The sequence below is a fragment of the Oreochromis aureus genome, linkage group 10 (assembly GCF_013358895.1).
Source record: "Oreochromis aureus strain Israel breed Guangdong linkage group 10, ZZ_aureus, whole genome shotgun sequence".
NCBI classification, from domain to species: Eukaryota; Metazoa; Chordata; class Actinopteri; order Cichliformes; family Cichlidae; genus Oreochromis; species Oreochromis aureus.
Genome location: NC_052951.1, coordinates 34671302 through 34690181, shown reverse-complemented (window position 1 = coordinate 34690181; position 18880 = coordinate 34671302). Strand labels below are relative to the sequence as shown.

General features: G+C 48.0%; 1 protein-coding gene across 7 annotated transcripts in view; it reads right to left on the bottom strand.

The window, feature by feature from the left end:
- Nucleotides 1-18880, bottom strand: part of LOC116309992 (rap1 GTPase-activating protein 2-like) — a 36939-nt gene that overhangs the window by 11041 nt on the left and 7018 nt on the right. For 5 of the 7 annotated variants that reach the window (XM_039618823.1, XM_039618824.1, XM_039618825.1 and 2 more), the window contains 7 exons: nucleotides 6706-6790; nucleotides 5775-5810; nucleotides 3108-3140; nucleotides 2561-2794; nucleotides 2379-2482; nucleotides 304-382; nucleotides 58-111 (listed from right to left, as the gene is read on the bottom strand). In XM_039618823.1, coding sequence (XP_039474757.1) covers nucleotides 58-111; nucleotides 304-382; nucleotides 2379-2482; nucleotides 2561-2794; nucleotides 3108-3140; nucleotides 5775-5810; nucleotides 6706-6790 — 625 coding nt within the window. Of the gene's footprint in view, nucleotides 1-57; nucleotides 112-303; nucleotides 383-2378; nucleotides 2483-2560; nucleotides 2795-3107; nucleotides 3141-5774; nucleotides 5811-6705; nucleotides 6791-15962; nucleotides 16023-18880 lie in introns of those variants that run through there. The other 2 variants (XM_039618828.1, XM_039618829.1) reach the window with 2 other exon arrangements.

Sequence of the window (18880 nt, the reverse complement as noted above, 5' to 3'; positions counted from 1 at the left end):
ATCATCTCCTCTGTCACTGCACAGAAACCCAGGTGTGCTGAAGGTGTGGGAGCCTACCTTTGGGTACAGGATGGGACTGAACCGTAGACCTGCCGCTTCGTCGCACAGCAGCTTCGCAATGACAAGAATCAAGGTTACAGTTAGAACGACGCTGAGCCTTCAGAAGTCTCAGCCTATACCAAAGTGGGTGAGGTCAACCATAGAGGACATCATGGACCCACTGGGGCTCGAACCCAGGACAGCGTGTAAAGCAGCTGTGATAACCACTGGACTATGGAACCAGTCTGAGATGCTGGTGCTTACCTTGGTCAGCTCTGGTACACTTGGGATGTCCGGCAGCTCTGCCAGAGATAATCTGTGGTAGACGCTTTTCACCCGAGATCTAATGAAACAGGAGAGACGCACCAGAAACCAACAGTTACTGAAAGTCCAAGAATAAGTAACTAAATACTTGTAATGTCCTCTACTCAGCCAGAGCTCCACCACATCTGGGCCAGATGTCAGGTGTATCATAATATCTGGGTAACACCTGGCCTACCGAACACCTGCCATGAGCCGACTCAAGTCAGGCCAGATATTTGTTAGTGGCTTACACGAGCCATCAGGGCCAAAAGTTGAGATCCTGACATGCCCCACCCTACCATCTGCCACCTCTGTGACCTTAATGACCCAGAGAGCACTTTAGATCTTAGAGAGTAGTCCTGAAGACTCAAGAGGAGAGGTGTGAAGGGTGCATTAATGAAGAACTAATTAAACTTGAAATCTTAATTAAATTGAACTCGAAGTGGTTGGCCATCGGTCCCAGCTACAGACTTCAGTTGGCTGCTGTTCTTCTTCGGGGAGTGTGGTCAGTTTATAGAAGTCTCACTCCAGGACTTTCTATTTTAGTTTCTCCTAAAGATCTGCTCCACACTGGCTCTGACTCATCTGAGAGCAGCAGCCTCGTAGGTGGACTGAGTCAAATTCTGGTTTTAGGACCTGATTTATTTTAGCTCACATTGAGCTCATTTGGGCTTTTATCAGCTTCTGTTTCACTTTAGAAGATTTCTGAGGCTCGTGTTCATCATCAGAGAGCTTAAACTCAGAGGACAGGGCTGTCTGGGGTAAACACACCAGTCATGGCCTCTGTGCTGATCTCTGTTCTCCTTTCATTTTGTCTGTGTGAGATTATTTCCTGTTTTATTTTGAAGGTTCCTTTCATTTGTTCTTTTTCCCATCCATCATGGACTCAAACATTGATGCTGACTGAACATCAGAAAGAAAGCAGGGTTTCCCATCTTTTATTTACAGTCTGTAGTAGAGCTGGGCGATAAAACGATAACGATATGTATTGCGAAATAACTTTTTCTCGATAGAAAAATTAAACTATTGCGATAGGCCTCATCTCTCTTGTCCTCTTAAAAAAAAAAAAAAAAAGAACAGCCAATCCAAATTAAGTAGCGCAGAGCCGAACCAATCACAGCCGCAGCGTCACGTCACGTGACTTGTTACGTGCAGCACAAGTGCCAAGGTGCACATGTGTATTTGTTTTTGCAGCCGTGCAGCCCGGGTAATGAAGGAAAGGAGTTTGCCGACTAGAGAAAAATCAACCGAGAGCGTGAGCGAAGGTTACCGAAGAAAAAACAGATGATGGTTCCAATGCCGGAGAGCTTGTCGAACGGAAGGGCCACAGAAGTTCAGTAGTGTGAAGGTATTTCGGCTATTTCAAGTCTGACAAAAAAACAGAGTAGCGCGCACTGTAAATTGTGCCGAAAGCAAGTCTGGAAATACAATAAAGCGGTGCATGCTCAATCTCTGACTGAAAGCGCTGATTCGTCATTCGGCTTTTGTCAGACTAAAGTAACTGTTAAAACTGTTTGAAAAGCTAAGCTATACAACAAGGAGAGATTGAGAATTTCCTTTTAGTTCTCAGTTTATTTGATATTGACAAAAGTTAGTCAATTTTGTCTGTTCTTCTGTAAAACAAACTAAGATTTATTTTTAGAATTAATATTTTGTTTCTAAGTGGAATCGACAATTTAGTTTTGTCTGTTTTGTTTGTTCTATTTTGAAACTTAAACGCTTTAGCGGCTGCCTTTTGTGTAGTTTGCAATATTTGCCTTTATTTATCTGAAACTGAAGTCTCATGTTCCTTAAGTACATCTGCCCTGTTGAACTTATTATGGGAAATAAATATTTAAATTAAAACAAGCTGCTGATTATTTCACATTTTATTTGTGAGCAACGGCACATTTAAATCTTACAAATATAGTTATTTGGCTTATATCGTGATATATATCGTTATCGCCTGAAATGAAAAAAACATATCGTGATATGAAAAAATCTTATATCGCCCAGCTCTATCTGTAGTCCCTTGCCATGAAAGCCTGTTATGTTACCTGATGATGACGTGGAGATGCTCGTGCTCCTTCTCCTGCTCGTGTCTCACGGACAGCAGCAGGTTTCCCACGCTGCTCGACGAGCACGAGAAGTTTAAATGCTCCTGACAACAAAAGAGAAGGACGTCAACCAATCAGGTGACAGCAAAGGACGAAGATGGACTCAACCCTCCAAACCTCACCCTGCCCAAGAAGTGCTTCCTGTACGCCCGAGCGGCCTCGTTGATCTCCTCCAGCCGGTACCCATAATCCCCTGGGGCGGTCTCTTCCTCTTGTCTTCCTTCTTCCTCCCCCACCTCCTCCTCCTCCTTCCCCCTGCTGTCTGTAGAGGGAGGAGGAGCATCAGGATCCTCGATCCAGTAGCCTCCAAACTCAGGTAGGATCACCTGAGGGTATGGCTCCCCCCTCTCCAACACCTGCAGCACACATTCAGACAGATATGAGACAGGTGTGAAACAAAAGCTCACACTTCACCCCTTAGCAGGCTTCCGGCAGACGGCCAATCAGAGGAAAATGAGTGTATGAGTCATATAGAGGCGGTCCAGTGGAGACTCTAGTCTTTTTACCCCAAGCTGCTGTCAGCATGAACAAAATTACTATAATAAAACTTTCCTCTCCTTTTATTGGCTGACATACCCCTGATCTTACTTCCTGTTACGCCCCCTTTTAAAAAACAATAAGCAGTAATGTTCAGCTTTGTGTTTTGAGGTGTGTTCAAATCAGTCTCACCTCCTCGATCCTCGGATAAGGAATGTAGTCGTCCTGAAACAGAAAGACGGAGACGTCAAACATGTGACGGACACACGAGGACACAACTGTTTGTCCTTTCATCACTGACTAACCTTTACTTATGTAAATGTGCTGTTTTCATGTTTGAAGTTACATTCAGTTAACAATATCCATCACAGTGAAAAAGCTTAAACATGAACACAGACGCATGAAGTGAAACGATGCAGACATGCAGGTGAGGAAGCCACAGGAAGGATGAAGCTGAGCAGGACGTGTGGCAGAGATTTTATTCAAAACAATTACTGAGACGGAGAAATATTAATGATAATAAAGTGAAGCTGTGCTGAAGCTGCCCCGTCTGTGAGAGGCCTCTGCACATGGATCGACTTCAGGGAGACTGTCGGTGTTCATCACTGAGACACAACAAGGAGCTCACAGCCTCAGCATTCACCGCGGTCGACCACAGCCGCCATGATTACACCCGGTTAGCTTTGGTTTTGTGCTTCCACTCCACTCCAGGAATCAAAACTGAGTGCAGCTAAGATAAACTCATCAGCGTGTTTGTCACATGGTTCCACTGGTCCTCCTGCATGTAAAGCAGACGTGATCACCACTACACTACAGAACCAACACAGCTCGCTTGTTGTAGAATTAGCATACAACTTAGCACGCCGCGCTTACACAAGAATGTCACCAAAAACCAACATGGCAGTTACCAAAACACAAACATCAATTTCAACATGTGAAAACCACGCTGATCACCTCCATCTTTTATATACAGTCTGTAACATTTCCATCTTTTAAGTACAGTTTGTTCTCAGCTGACTCGGGTGATGAAACCTTCGATCGGGCTCTCACACCTGCTGAATGTTTGACTACCTCTGGTTGTCTTTATGAGCATGAATGAAATGAAGCCATAAAAGTGAGCGCGGATGGATATGAGGACAAACAGACAGATGGACAGACGTGCCTTCTGTCTCTGAGGGATTGTCTTCATCTCAGCAGCTTCTGGCACCTGCTGCAGCAGAGACGGGGAGAGAAGACGTGAAGCTATAAAACAGCTCACAGAGGTTCAGTCTGATTCATGAAAACAAGAAACAGCTCGCTAATATGGGAGGAAAGAGTGTGTTTACAGGGAACTACTTTCAGCTGCGGATTAATACAGATTTGGTGGATTATGTGTGGGTTGATGGAGGAACATTTCACCCACTGGTGGATTTTTAGAGCTTTTGTGAGGCTAACAGGATTAATGTGAAGCTTTAACCACACAAACATCAGCTGAACAGTTTTTCTAAACTCTGACAAACAAAATTCACAAAATTAAAGAAAAAATAAACAAACAAAAAACTTTAATTTCTTTAATTCACAAAAATTATGTTAAAAAATATTTTCTGTTATTTAATAATTTGCAATGGTGTGTTAATGTTTTACATATCAGGACATAAAAAAATCTCTTTCATTATTTATTCAACAAAAACAGAACCAGACTGTTTGAGCTGTTGGGTAAACAGCAGTCAGGTGAAGCTGATCAAATGCACTGATTAACTGATCACCAGGACTGTGATCGACTTGGCGGCTTGTAGCTCTGCAGCATTCAGGTGTGTTAACACAATGACACCGTTCACCCCGAGGTCCCAGCAGTTCCACCTCTATAGGCCTCAGTTAGCAGGTCAAAGGTCAAAGTTTGCAAAGCTGATCAAAGACTTCTGAAACAAAGTGAGACAGAAGAGTTTGTTCAAAATCAAACGACTCATACAGCCATCAGCCTGGTGGTGCAGCGATGATGACCTGACCTCCAGTGTGAGGACGTCTGTCCCACAGTTACAGCTGGGACCAAACTGGGTCATCAGCAGGACACAGATCCAAACTCAGCAGCAAACTTCCAACAGAACGGCTGAAAGCCAAATGGAGCTGCTGCAGAGCTCAGAGAGCTGTGCACGAATGAATGAAACCTCAACAAGCTGAAGCGACGCTGTGAAGGAGACACACACAGAAACCCTCGCTGCTGAAGGAGGCGTGGCCTCGGTCTTTCACACACTGCTTCTTAGTTTGTGTTTAATAAATAAAGACAGAGTGTTACGTGTTGCTGTACATCTGCAGTTGTCTAGCTCAGAATCTGCTGATTCTCCGGTTGTTTTTACTTTGTCCTGATATGTGAAACCCTACAGCTGTTTGCCGTCGGTCACCGGCTGGTTTATCTGAGGAAACAAGCAGGAAAAATCCAACTTATTTCCCTGTTTAGGTCTACGATGATGGTGTGTGATAGGACGTCGAGCACATCCAGAGAGAACAAGAAGCATAGAGAAAAACAGGATAAAACATACAAAAGAAAGAAACAAGGGGAAATAATAACATGCTTTAATGTGTCGCGTGTCGAGAGGTGTTACAGATCAAAAGTGAGGGATGAAATCTGTGACGGGGCGACGGAGCGTGGTTGTGTCATGTTTGTACCTGATTTAATGGCTGAAACCTGGTTTTGTTCTGCTGGAAGCTAAATGAATATTGGATGAAGGCTGTTGTGCTGTTTGTCGGAGAAGGAGAAAATTTCATTTTGAAGAAAACTCTTAAAAAATATATTAACTTTCACTGCCTGGCTGGAAAATAACCCTGTTTGTTCTTTCATTTACTCAGCAGACACACACACACACACAGTAATGAAATTCTTACCTCCATCTTGTCCATCATGTCAAAGAAATGAGCCGTCTGCAGACAGACACACGGGATTAATGCTATTTATTCTGCTCGTGTCTGTTGGATCATTTACGCTTAAAAGTTCATTTCAAAGGATAATTGTGGTTTATTTTAGCCTGCCGAGGTTCCTGTTCACCTCCATGTGGCCTGAACGGTTCGTAGGTTTGTGGAAATATTGGCTCTGTACACCCCACAGTGGATCCATCCATCCAGGTGTGACTGACCTTCACCTTTGATTTGAAGCATTTAACTAAAGCCATTTTGCATGCACCTGGCCCTGAGCCTGACAAACAGGTTCAGGGCCAGGTGAGGCCACGCCCCTCCTTATTTTGCAGGCGGGTAAAACATCTGGAGTTGATCCAGAGTGCTGAACTTGTTGCTGTTCACTGAAACTCTTCATACGAGCTCCAAAGAGGGTAAATGGATTAGTTCTTATCTGTTAGCACTTTTCCTGTCGTGCACACTCCCACAGATGTGTCAGAGGCCACCGGGGCTTCAGTGTCTTTCCCAACGATCCATGGTGATGGAAAACAGCTTCACCCGTCTGACTAGGTCAGACCTTTAAACCTCTCACTGCTAATCACCCCGACTCTCATCTCCACCCACTCCACCCTGCCTGCTCTGCCTTCTCCGCTTCTCTTTGGATGGCTGACCTCATCCGCCGTCACTGTGGTGGTGTACAGAGGCAACATTACAAGAACTGTTGTTGTGGTGACTCCGTCTGAATAAAAGTTAGTTAAAAACATTAATAAATAAAAACAATAAAATACAGAAATATGTTTCTGAGGAGAAACAGGCTGAGATGTGCGACGGGGGAATAATACCTGCTGCTCATTAACACTGAAAATGATGTGAAAGTAAATAAACAGTTTATTAAATCTGCAGATGAAAATAAATGGGTTGTTACCTTCATGGTGGGGGGTGCGGTGCGGGGCGGAGAGGGGGGGCAGTCGGCCACAGGAACATTGGAGATGGTCAGGAGCTCCTGTTTGCTGAAACACAGGAAGAAGCACGGCCGGCGGAGCCGTCGTCAGAGCACGCCAGCGTCACAAGACAAACGAAGCTGTGATTGGTCCAGCAGCCACACCAGCCAACAGGTGAGTGGAAAGGTGAGAAATGTGTTCACTGTTAGGAAAACTTTCAGGATTCATCGCGTCAGCAGAAGGCTGGCGGTACTCCACCTTTCCTTTGCTCTCATCCTAAACGCTTCTTCAGCTCTAAAAGTCTTAAGCCCTCAGTGGCAGCAGGTCACCATGTGATCACTGGTCACACGGGTCACAGTGGGAGTGGGGTTAAATCACCTGGAATGACCTCAGGACTCCGTTATTTATATTTCTTACTTATAGCTAAAAGTCACTGATGCTCTTATTTGTTCTGCTGGTGTGTAACCAGCTCCTGTCCAGCAGCCTCTCCATCACCTGTGACTGGTGACCTGCTAACCTGTGGATGCTCTCTGAGGCTCCTGCAGATGTTCATTGGGGTCACATCTGGAACCAGAGTGTTAAAGCCTTCAGCTGAGCATTTCCATCGTCACCATCTTGATTTATGTAAAAAAACCAGTGATGACGGGGAGCAGTGGGTCTGACTGGTTTGTTATTGACAAGTCGTTAGCCAGTGAGTGTGTCACATGACCAAAACACGCTGAAACGAGTAGCTGGCCCACAGATCAGCAGGAAAGTCCTTACAGAGGTCAAAGGTCAGAGGACCATGTCCCCACAGACTTGTTGTCCAGAAGTGTTTTTGCAGCAGATGGCGCCACCTGGTGACCTTTAGCTAGGATGCAAACCCAGTGATTGTTTTTCAAAATAAGACAGTAAACTCTTTCGGAAACCAATGTTAAATGCTTTTACTTTGAAAAGATTCTACAGGAATTATGGCTCGCTCTGCCTGGTTGGTGTTGAGGTCGATGTGTGAGGAATGATTTTCATTTTAATTTCAGCCGCATTTATTGTTTCATTGTTTCGTAAACAGTTCCATATTTCTGCACACGCAGCCGCTCGTCTACACAGCCAATCACAGCTGTCACGTCTCTGAATGTGACTGTGGCGTGTTTACAGGACGGAGCCTCTGCACAGGTGATCACAGCACAGGTGCGTCATCTATGACGTAACGCGTTACGCAAAAAGAATCTGGACCCACTAACGTCCACACCCTGGAAACAGCCCTGCCTGTAGGCTACACACACACACACACACACACGCACGCGCACGCACGCACGCACGCACGCACACACACATACACACACAGAGGCCCTGGGGTGTAAATAAGCGTGTTAAAGTGAATTCATTGATTATTGTTTCATCACCTCTGAGCAGGACTCTAAACCTGCCCCCGAGCTGCACCTGCACCTTCATCACACCCTGCCATAAAATACACCTGCTGCCCTGTGTGTGTGTGTGTGTGTGTGTGTGTGTGTGTTCCTGTCTTTGTGAGGACCGAAATCTGCATTCTACCATACTTGTGAGAACCAACAGTCACTTGTGTGGACACACACACACTGGTCCGCACAAGGCCTTTTTGAGTCTCAAAATGTGGTTTTAGTGTCAGGGTTACAATCAGGTTATGGTTATGGTTATCTAGGGTTGTCTGCGTGTGTGTGCTGTATCATCGCCATCATCTGTCACAGAGCAGGAGTGTAAACACAGAGCAGCCCCCACACTGTAATCAGCTGCACCACCCGACCAGGACACCATCAGTTTGCTTCACCCTCAGGCAATGCTGCTTATCTGCTCGCCGTGGTTGCCATGGTTTCATCAGGTGCCCCATTAAGACCAGTTTGTCCTGGTTTAAACTTTTTGGGGCGCTGCCATCACAGTGCATGCTGGGATTGTTGATCTAAACACAGAGCCTGATGACTTGTCATGTGACGGGATTAGAATATTGCTGAGTCACATTCAGACTCATGTCCACGTCTGAATCTTGATGAGTCATAATCACATTCATTTGGACCTGAGCTCCGATGACTCATAAAACCAGTTTAAATATCACCGAGCTCGACTTGAATGTTGATCCGCTCTAATACTCAGGCTTACACTGATACTGGGAGATCAATAACCACTAACTGAGACCTTTGACTTAAACAGCAGCTCAGATTTAAATACTGATACACCAAAAGCTGCAGTTCCTCTAACGTCCAGCAGAGGCTCCGACAGCCCCGACGTTTACAGCCTGACACACAAACTGGTTCCTACAGATCATTTCCACCTTCCACCTGTTTAAAATGTATTAAGGCATAAAGTTTGCATGATTAGGGGCGTGGCCTCTCTGCCTGGCAGGTGGACGGTGACACAGGTGGCTATAGTTGCTAGCTGTTTGCTAGCTTCACCTGACCTGTACCTCTGGGGTGTGTTTATGCTGTTGGAGCTTTTTAGTGACATCATGTGACCAGTAATATGGCACCTGGGAGGTTACTGTATCTAACAGACCATCCACGATTCTAAAATCGAGGCTTCCAGAGCCAGTGGGTGACAGCATTGTGGAGACCTCCATCTTTTACCTACAGTTTATGACTCGGAGGTGTTGTTGACTTCCTGCTGAGCCGAGGCTCAGCGAGCCTGTGATCCGCGCAGTGGGAGCTGGATTCATTATCAGACCCACTGTGGGCTTTGCTCCGAGGTGTGGGGACGTCCACGTTCTGGCCGCAGTCCCAGCCCTGTAATAAAACAGCAGTGTTTGTGGGTCCTTCTCTCTGCGGCGTCCTGCAGGTATTTCTGGCTCTGAGCTGCGTTTGATCAGCAGGTCGAGTCACCGTGTTTGTTGTTGTCGTGGTGACAGATGGCCGCCGCCTCCCTGAGCCCATTGGAGGACTGTCAGCCTTTCACCTCACAGATCAGAGTGGGATAGCAAACAGTCTGATTTGGTGCGAGACAAATGAAATGTAATTATTGATGAATGATTTTCCCTTCCGTGCTGTGTGTGCAGAACATCGGCCGACAGCCGGTTCTGTCATGTGAAACGAAACCAAGCATCAAACCTTCGAGAGGCTGAAGGAGCCGCAGTCTGCCGGGGGTAAATTATCAGAGCATGAAACATGAAAAACCAGGTAAACCTGAGAGCTCACAGCTCTGCTGACAGGCCTCAGCTGGTCATCGGTCACAGAGCGAGGGCTGATGACAGGTGATACAGACGCTGCAGGACAGGTGTGAGTGCAGCTGTGCTGCAGGCCTGAACACCACATTAAAGAGTTTGTTGTTGTGTATGTAAGAAAAAGGTGCCCAGAGCGCGAGGTATGATCCAAATGTCCCACAGGAAGACAGGACACCTGAACGCAGCTGAGGCACAATCCAAGCGTTTTAACGTAGGAGGCAAAAAACCAAAACTACAATCTGGGAAAGGATGGAAACCAAGAAGGCTGATCATCACATGACAACGTGCCAGAGGACGATCAACAGAGGAAGTGAAACAGGAAGCTGTGGTGGCTGATCAAAGACCTGGAAACAGCACCACAGAAGAAGAACCACAGCGCTACGTGAAATACGTCCACGTTCACAGTAATGATCTGCCGCTGTCAGAGAACCTGTACTCCATTTTTACTGATGGCGGTGAGGAAGAGGAACGCCGTTTTAAAGGCCGCCCACATCAGCCGACACTCAAACCAGAGAAACTGCTGATCAGTCATCTCTGCTTCAGGAAAACGTTGTTCCTCCTCCCGTCCTGCTCCTCATCCTCTGTTGAAGTCTTTTATGACCCCAAACTGATTTCAGCGAGTTGACATTTTCCCTAAAAGGAGATAAAACTGGAGCCGCCTCGGGGCCGTCGGCACTGAGGCTCGTGACCTCATGTGACTCTGTGTGTGTGTGTGTGTGTGTGTGTGTGTGTGTGTGTGTGTGTGTGTCAAACTGAATGAAAACTGCAGATATAAATAATAAATAACTGTAAACTGATAAATGGACCCAGTAAACTGGACGGCACCGAGCAAAGGTGACAGAGGTCTGAGTCCGTTCAGCCTCTCGTGACCTCTCGTGACTTCTCGTGACCTCCCGTGACCCCTGATAGTATCATCAGTTTGAATCTGCAGTCATGAGATAAACTCACAGAGCTCCTCATCAGACAAGTAGAGCTCGTTTTTACTGAGTACACGTGTGGAGGCAGCAGGGCCGTATCCCGGGTTTAAACATTAGCAGATTAGCGAAATATATATGCTATGCTAACTGGCTAATAAATTATGATTGGCAGCTCATTAGCCAATGAGCAAAGGGCTTTCGCTCCCATGGTGACAGGGAAGTAGCTCAGTAACGCCGGCTCTCCGGTGCTCCGAGTCTCTCCAAACGCCCTAAACACTGTCCAATCATGTCCCAGAGTTCCTGTTGAGTCATTTCAAAGTAAAAGCCTTAGCTCATGCTAACTTTGAATCGGAAACACGCACGCTGAGAGGTTTGTGTTTGTAAAAGAAACGCTGCTGCACCTTTTATGGTCCTCCATCTGCAACCTCAGCTCAAACACAGTCATCAGAGGGGGAAATGCATCTCTCTGTCTGTCCACGCCATTATTTTAGGTACACTTGGTGTGTCACGGTCATTCAGAAGGCTCTGATGGATCTCTGCAGCCTCAGAGTAAAACCTGAGGCGCTCCAACATATGATTAACATCTCCTCCTCTTCCTCCTGCTCCTCCTCCAAACACCAGTTAGACTCACTCTTCCTTCTTTGTTTCACTGTAATTAGGTCAGCGGCTGATTCCTTGCAGTGACTGTGGATTAAAGCAGATCTGATTCACCACAGCGAGTTTCTAATCCTGCAGAGGTTCAGTGAACACACGAGGAGAGCGTCCAACAGCATCCAATCAGCAATCAGAGAACATCAGTCATGAGGTCTAAACCTCTCTGGGAGCCTCATTCAGGGTTTCTATGAACCGGCCAATGACGGGAGACTTCAGTCAATCCCGGGTCCTCAGAGGAAGCTTCAGCCTACACCGGCACACGAGTGCTTATTGACCACAGGAACTGCAGTTCCTCTAATGTCCGCTGGAGGCAGCTTAGACAGATCTTTAACATTTTCACCCAGACGATGAATTTGAGTTTGTTTTCATCAGACTACAGCAGCACCACTGCTGAAAACTGCAGACTGTTTTAAGAAGCTTTGAGTTGCCTCATGTTACTGTTTGCATCTTCTCCTGCTCATCTACAACACCGACCCAAATCCGACTCCTCGGGGAGCGCTCAGAGAAACCAGGAGGGAAAACAAAGGTCAGCGAGAACCGAGAACACGAAGCCTGCAGAGAGAGAAAAGGTCAGAGAAGGTGTGTGAGGTCCACGACGTCCACAGCGCTGCAGCGAGACGGCACGAGTCCACGCAGAAACCTCCCAGGAGTGTGTGTCTGTGTGTGTCCGTGTGTGTGTCTGTGTGTGTACGTGTGTGCGTGTCTGTGTGCGTGTCCGTGTGTGTGTCTGTGTGTGTCTGTGTGTGCGTGTCCGTGTGTGTGTGTGTGTGTCTGTGTGTGTCCGTGTGTGTGTCTGTGTGTGTACGTGTGTGCGTGTCTGTGTGCGTGTCCGTGTGTGTGTCTGTGTGTGTCTGTGTGTGCGTGTCCGTGTGTGTGTGTGTGTGTGTGTGTTAAAGACCCCTGAGCTTCACTTTTAAAATAAAACCAGTTTAACTCGACTCTCAGGTGGCTCGTTATCTGCACTGATGACTGCACGTCACAGCTAATAACATCACCTCCATCCAACGTGCACACACACACACACACACACACACACACACACACACTCTGATGTCAGCATGTCCCTCTGAGCCATTCCCACATTGCACCAGGCCTCCAGACCCAACAGCTGGCTCCTGACACACCTGCGGCGTGTTTTCTGGCGGCGCTGACTCAGGACCGCAGGCCGAGTCCGGCACTATAACAGTTCCCCTCGAAGGCTCGGCGCTTTTTCAGTGGTTTCAGTTTTGAGTTTGCTGTCAGTCAAAGATGGCCGCCACTCTGGGCGTGTAGGTGTCGCCTTGAGTTTATTCAAATATTAGAAACTTTTTACTGAAGAACTCCAACTGTGTGACTTCCTGTTCCACTGGGGGCGCTATTGAGCATGCCCAGAATAAAGGGGGCTCTATTTTTGGGTAAATGTTTTTCGTCTGTTCATCCTCGAGACAGTAGATCTCCATTTCAGATGTTTTACTGGTTTCTATTGCAGCAAAGTGTCTTTCTGTAAGTCCCAGCACAACCAGCCGCTTTATGAAATCCTCCATCTTGTTTTGGCACATGAAGCGAGCAGCAGCACGCTAGTGATAACATCATGGTTAACCTCCACAACCAGCTGCTTCCTCTCCACACGTGAAGGTTCAGGGCTTTAACTACACTGCTAACATCAGAGCTAGCGTTTGGAAACGAGCGCCATCAAGGGAGGAAGTGCTGTCCTCCATCTGAATCAACCAATCAGCACACAGCATCATCTGCCCCTGTGTTAAGGGTCACATCAGCTTCGCTGTGGAGAAACTGCAGGACAGAATAGTTGATTTATGTCAGCATGCTGTCCATTCAGGACTCTCTGAGAGCGCCCCCTGGGGGAACAACAGGACCAGCTGTGAACAGAGTGCACGTGTTAAATGTGACATCAGTGTCAGGGTCAGAGTTCATCCTCACGGCCGCGTCACAGCGAGCTGCGCAGCAGTTACTGCTCATAAACTGTGGGCACAGTGTGACACATCCACCTGCACAGGTGATTCTCTGCAGTCATGAAAAATGGCTTTTTTCATTTTTCTCACAGCCAGGAGGCTCGCTGCGTTTCAGAGGAACATCAAAGCTCTTCATTAAAATTTAAATTCAACCCTCGAGTTGCTCCAACAGGAGGCCCCATCCCAGTTTGAACCTTTAAAATGAAACGAAGTCAAACATCCCAGTTTCATTAAACATAGAATAGTGAGGATGACGGAGTCGTCGGCTTCGTGCATATCCACGCTTTCACTCCTGTTTCTTTGTGTTAGAACAGCAGCTTCAGCTCGGATCACACCTTTCACGTCCTCGTGGTCATTACAGCCAGTTGGGTCTCCGAGGCCTTTGATTGGTCCACACCCACTGACCCCCTTCGTGTCCTGCTTCCCACCCAGGACCAGTTCCACTTTGGAGAACCTGCCAGGAGCAGCATAAACGTCTCCTCCGCGGTGATGTGCACTGCAGGATGGACCAATGGCGTGGAGGCTCTGACCCGGAGACTCGGTCGACTTGTGATTCGCTGACAGCTGAAGAACCACAGACCTGCAGCGCCGCGTATGACACCAAAACGCTTAAATATGTCCGAGCAGCTTTCAGGACTGAGACTCAGCTGATCAGTCAGAAACGCCGGAGCGTGCGAGAAACGGGGTTTCCTGCAAGACACAGCAGGGGTGCTGACTGTGAGCGCACTCCTGTTTAATGATGGACTCTCACATTAGGTTTCCATGGTTACTAACAGAGGGTCATCAAAGACCTTTGAAAGTTCAGGTTGGGAGAATCGGGGTTAGAGGTCATTAAAGGGACATTCCTGTTATATTTCCCATCAAGCTCTCTGTGCAGGTTAAAGGTTAAACCCACCTGTGGACTCACTGGGCGTGGGCGTGACTACAGCCAACAGTTCTAAAGCAGCAGCAATGGAAAAATGGAACTTATTAAAGAAGCATAACCTGCAGTTTGGAAGCACCTCGCTGTGGGCTTTGGCGTTCATGGAGGTGATGTTTTTTAAGTCGCCATATTCCAAAAAGCTGTAAATCAGAGCAGAAACGTTGCCCCAAAATGGCACATTCTCTATGTTCTGATACATTTTCTGTGGGTTTATGAGATTTACATTTCTGGACATGAGGACATCAGTGCCCCACAGAGGACGGAGTGATCAAGAGACACAGGTGGAAACGATAACGGCGGAGCTGAAAATCCCAACAAAGAAACAGGAAGCAGAACAAACACAAACAGAGGGCTAAGCTAAAGAAGCGCTGTGATGCTAATGGATGGTACTGTAGCTTAAAGCACATTGCAGCGTGCGCTAACAGCAGCTGTAGTGCAGATGGGTGCCGCTGAGGTAGCTGCTCTTAGTTTTTGGAACTGATACGACCCATCAGGGAGCGAATACGCCCCCACCAGGCTGAAACGGAGCCAGCAGCTCTTCATCAACTTCCTGTTTCAGACGACATAAAACGCCGCCCCGGTGTCAGCACGAGGTATGAACGTATTAAACGTCACGCACTTTGAAACAACGGCATCAATGGCTCCTCCCCTTGTGTCTGCAGTGAACACAACTGCATGCAGGGGCCGCCGGTGAGGCCGTACTCTGCCACTGTGTAACTCTGAGGACTCGCCACGCTTCGCTCAGAGCTGCAGCCTCTTCACCAAACAGTAAGTCTGACTTTTTAGAAATGAGCACTCTCCTCCCCTGCAGCCACGGCGCTCTGCGTCTTTCTGAGTCGCCGCGGAGACGGCACAGAGACAAACGACAACAACGGCAGCACAAACAGACACGACAGCAGGACACGAGCAGCACTGCTGGCTCCTGTTTGTAGACAGACGGTCTGGTGTGTAACACACACACACACACACACACACACACACACACACACACACACACACACACACACACACAGGAAATGTGAGCTGCAGATAAATATGTGTGTGTGTGTGTGTGTGTGTGTGTGTGTGTGTGTGTGTGAGCTATAATTGGTGCTGAGTGAGTATGAGGAGGCTTTCTTCACTAAGTCGAGACTTGAGAATATTTTCCTCGTTGTTGTTTGTCTTGCAGCTGTCAGCGTGCAGCTGTGCAGATGTTCGGTTTCCCGGCTGAAGGCGTCCGATTGGCGCCGTCGTTCTTCGTGTTTCTGCAAACCGTCCTCACAGAAAACTCCAGAGTTTGATCGGTGAGCGAGGACAGAGTGTGTGTCATCAGTAATTTACACGTGTAAACTGGACCAACACTTCAGCGCTGAGACTACTGTGTCACATGATCGCATCATAAATGAAAACAGTAAAAGCAAGGCAACACACACACACACACACACACACACACACACACACACACACACACACACACACACACACACACACACACACACACACACACACACACACACACACACACACACACACACACACACACACACACACACACACACACACACACACACACACACACACACACACACACACGCACACAGACACACGCACACAGACACGCATGCACACGTGCAGATGGAGGGAATGCCAGACTCACCAGTGGTCGTGCAGCATTGTTGCGTTGCTGACGGTTACTGAGCATCTCAGCTCTCACACACCAGCAGCCTTCCTCCCTCTCTCTCCCCTCTCTCTCTCCCCCCTCTCCCTCTCTCTCCTGTAACGTCAGGGTCCATTAGGCTTATAGCGCCTTAATCGCTCAGAGAGAGCGAGCGAGAGAGCGAGTAGCAGATGGAGGATGGCGGGGAGGGGAGGATGCTCTAACTGGATGTGGTGGAGTCTGAGTCCGGACCGTGAATGTTTGCACATCTGTCCCCTCGTCAGGCTCTGAGCTGCCGCATGTTCAGCCTGACGTGAAATCCTGATGACCTCAAAGCGTCTCTCTGCAGGTGAGCGTTACAAACACCTCTGTGGGAGACGGAGCTCGCCATCACTACCGTCAGCTTCCTGTCACACTCACTCCTGCATCATCCTGGAGTAGTTTTCCCTCAAGTTCCATCACAGCGCGTCCTGATTACCTGCACCCAGTAAAGGCGCAGCCACACGCTGCAGTTCCTCTGGCGTCCAGCAGAGATAAACATGTTGACAGCTCAGAGATAATTTCACACTACGCTACTTTTTAATGACATCATGTGACCAATAACGTGGCTGCTGTGAGGTTACTGTACTAACAGGCCAAGAAGGAGGCGGAGGTGATGAAGCAGCTCAGAGTTCACACACAGACACCGCACCTCTGCAGGAAGACGATCCACACCACCCAACCAACCAATGAGCTTCAGGAACAGCCTGAAGGCATCACGGTCGGAACGGCGAGTTGAGGGTGACGAGCAGCACCGCAGACGTGCAGCACGTGTGGACGTTAAAGTGCCAACCTGCTGGAGGGAAAACAGCTGTCGGACACGCGGTCACCTTCCCCACAGACGCACAACGGGCCACATGTGTGCGCTCGTCAAGAGGACACACGGGAGGAAGACCTCTGACAAAGGACTCACGTGTCATTAGATTATTAAAGACGTGCGTTACGACGGCTGTCCGCATATTTCTCGTTCTTTAGGTGTAGGATGTGCAAAGTGAAGCAGCCAAAACGAGCCGTGCATGTGAAGTGAGCGTGCAGACTTGGTGCGACTGAGGCTCATGCATGAGTCACGCGCACACCGCCCGATGGTAACGATCCCGTTTATGGAGGCCTGATTGCACCGTGTGCTTTTATGGCTGCTCTATAATTCACTCACTGTCGGCCGTAACGTCGAGCGTCACCTGTGAAACACGTCCCATGATCCTCTCTGACTCGCTGTGTGGCCGTGCTGCAGACTGATACCTGGGATCAAACCTGTGACCTGCCCTCTCTCCCAGGTTTCAGGCTCATTCAGGAGCAGAGAGTGACTGAAGCTCCCGTCACTAATCCTTCCGCTCCACCACAGAGAGCATCTTCATCTTCCAGCTGAAGTCAGATCAGTCTTTAGGTTCACAGGAAGGCAAAGAGCTGCCAACGTGCTCCGTGTTTTTCTCCTGATGTGAACGTCGGCGCTAAACCAGCGGACGTCCCAGTAACCACAGAGGAAACAGTCGGTCTGTTATTGTGTTCGCCGGCCTTGCTGTGCCGCCACGTTAGCCTTCATGTCCTCAGCTGGTCCATTGCGCTCTCATGTCAGACGCCCCCCGCGGGCCGAGTAAGAACTGATAACTTTTTGGAGACTAAAGGTCAAAGGTCATCGTGACCTCACTGAGCAGGTTTTTGGCATTTCAAACATTAGTTATGACAAAACGTCACAAAGACCTCACAGGAAGCGATGACATCGTGATGACAGTCTAAATCCAAAGGGTCAAAGGTCAGCGTCACTGTGACATCATAACGTCTGAAACTCTCCTCGTGGCCGATTCGTCACCGTATGGCAGCAACTCCTGTGTGAACGCACACAAACAAACGTCTCTTTAAAGCTTCCAGGTCAAAGTTTTGCTTGACAAGCTTCAGAGCAAAGCAGCAGGCAGCCTGACTTCCAGGTGTTTAAGCAGACACAGATGTGGAGGCTCCAGCACATCAGCACAAGGATTTCACTTTTTCATCCTTGTTCCTGCTAAATGTTCAAAAACAGATCAAACTAATGAGAGAAATCAGCAGAGCAGCATAAACGCAGCGTCCTTATCAGCATTTCCACAGTTCTCACATATTTGGCTCATTAATAACAGTGTAATTGCCTCTTTTGTTCACAGTAATCTGCTTCACCTTTGAAACCAGCTCATATCGATCTCTTCCTGTAAATCCTGCATGAGCTGAGCGGCTCCTCCTTTTCATGCTGGAAATATTTGTCTGCACAAAAACAGCAGTTAGAAATGTTTTGACCTCATTAAATCCATAATCAGCGTCTGTTAGCGTCTCGCTGGCCTCCAGTTCGTGTGCTCGATCCTCTCCGTGGGCGACAGCAGTCGCCTGAATCTCACCTGGAGTCTGCTCGTGTCTGTAACAACAGCTCGTGTGGATCTGCATCACACCGCCGCAGATCTGTGCGCCGCAGTTTGTCAGTCTAATTAAACCGCAGCGGGCGAACAGGTGAAACAAAAATACACAAAAATGAAAAATGATTGTTTTGCATGCAAAGCAAAGAGAAGCAGCTGAGAGTTATTATTCCAGACAGTTGTGAGCAGCTCTGTGCTCGAAGAAAGCATCTCAGTATGAGCAGAAACAACCACAGCAGAACCAGCAGAAGCTTCAACATAGTCACCAGATCCATTAATCCATCATCATGCATCCTGACCTGCACCCATCCCTCCTGCAGGCCCAGGAGGGATGGGTGCAGGTCAGCTGGGCTTCATTCGGACGGGGTGGACGAGCAAACGCGATGGACTAAATTTAAAGGTGCACAGCTGGTTTCACTGACAGCTTCGGTTTATGGCCTGACGCTGACTCTGGGCACCACTGAGGGGTTTCACTGCTTTTTGCTGAGCAGCCAGACCAGAGCC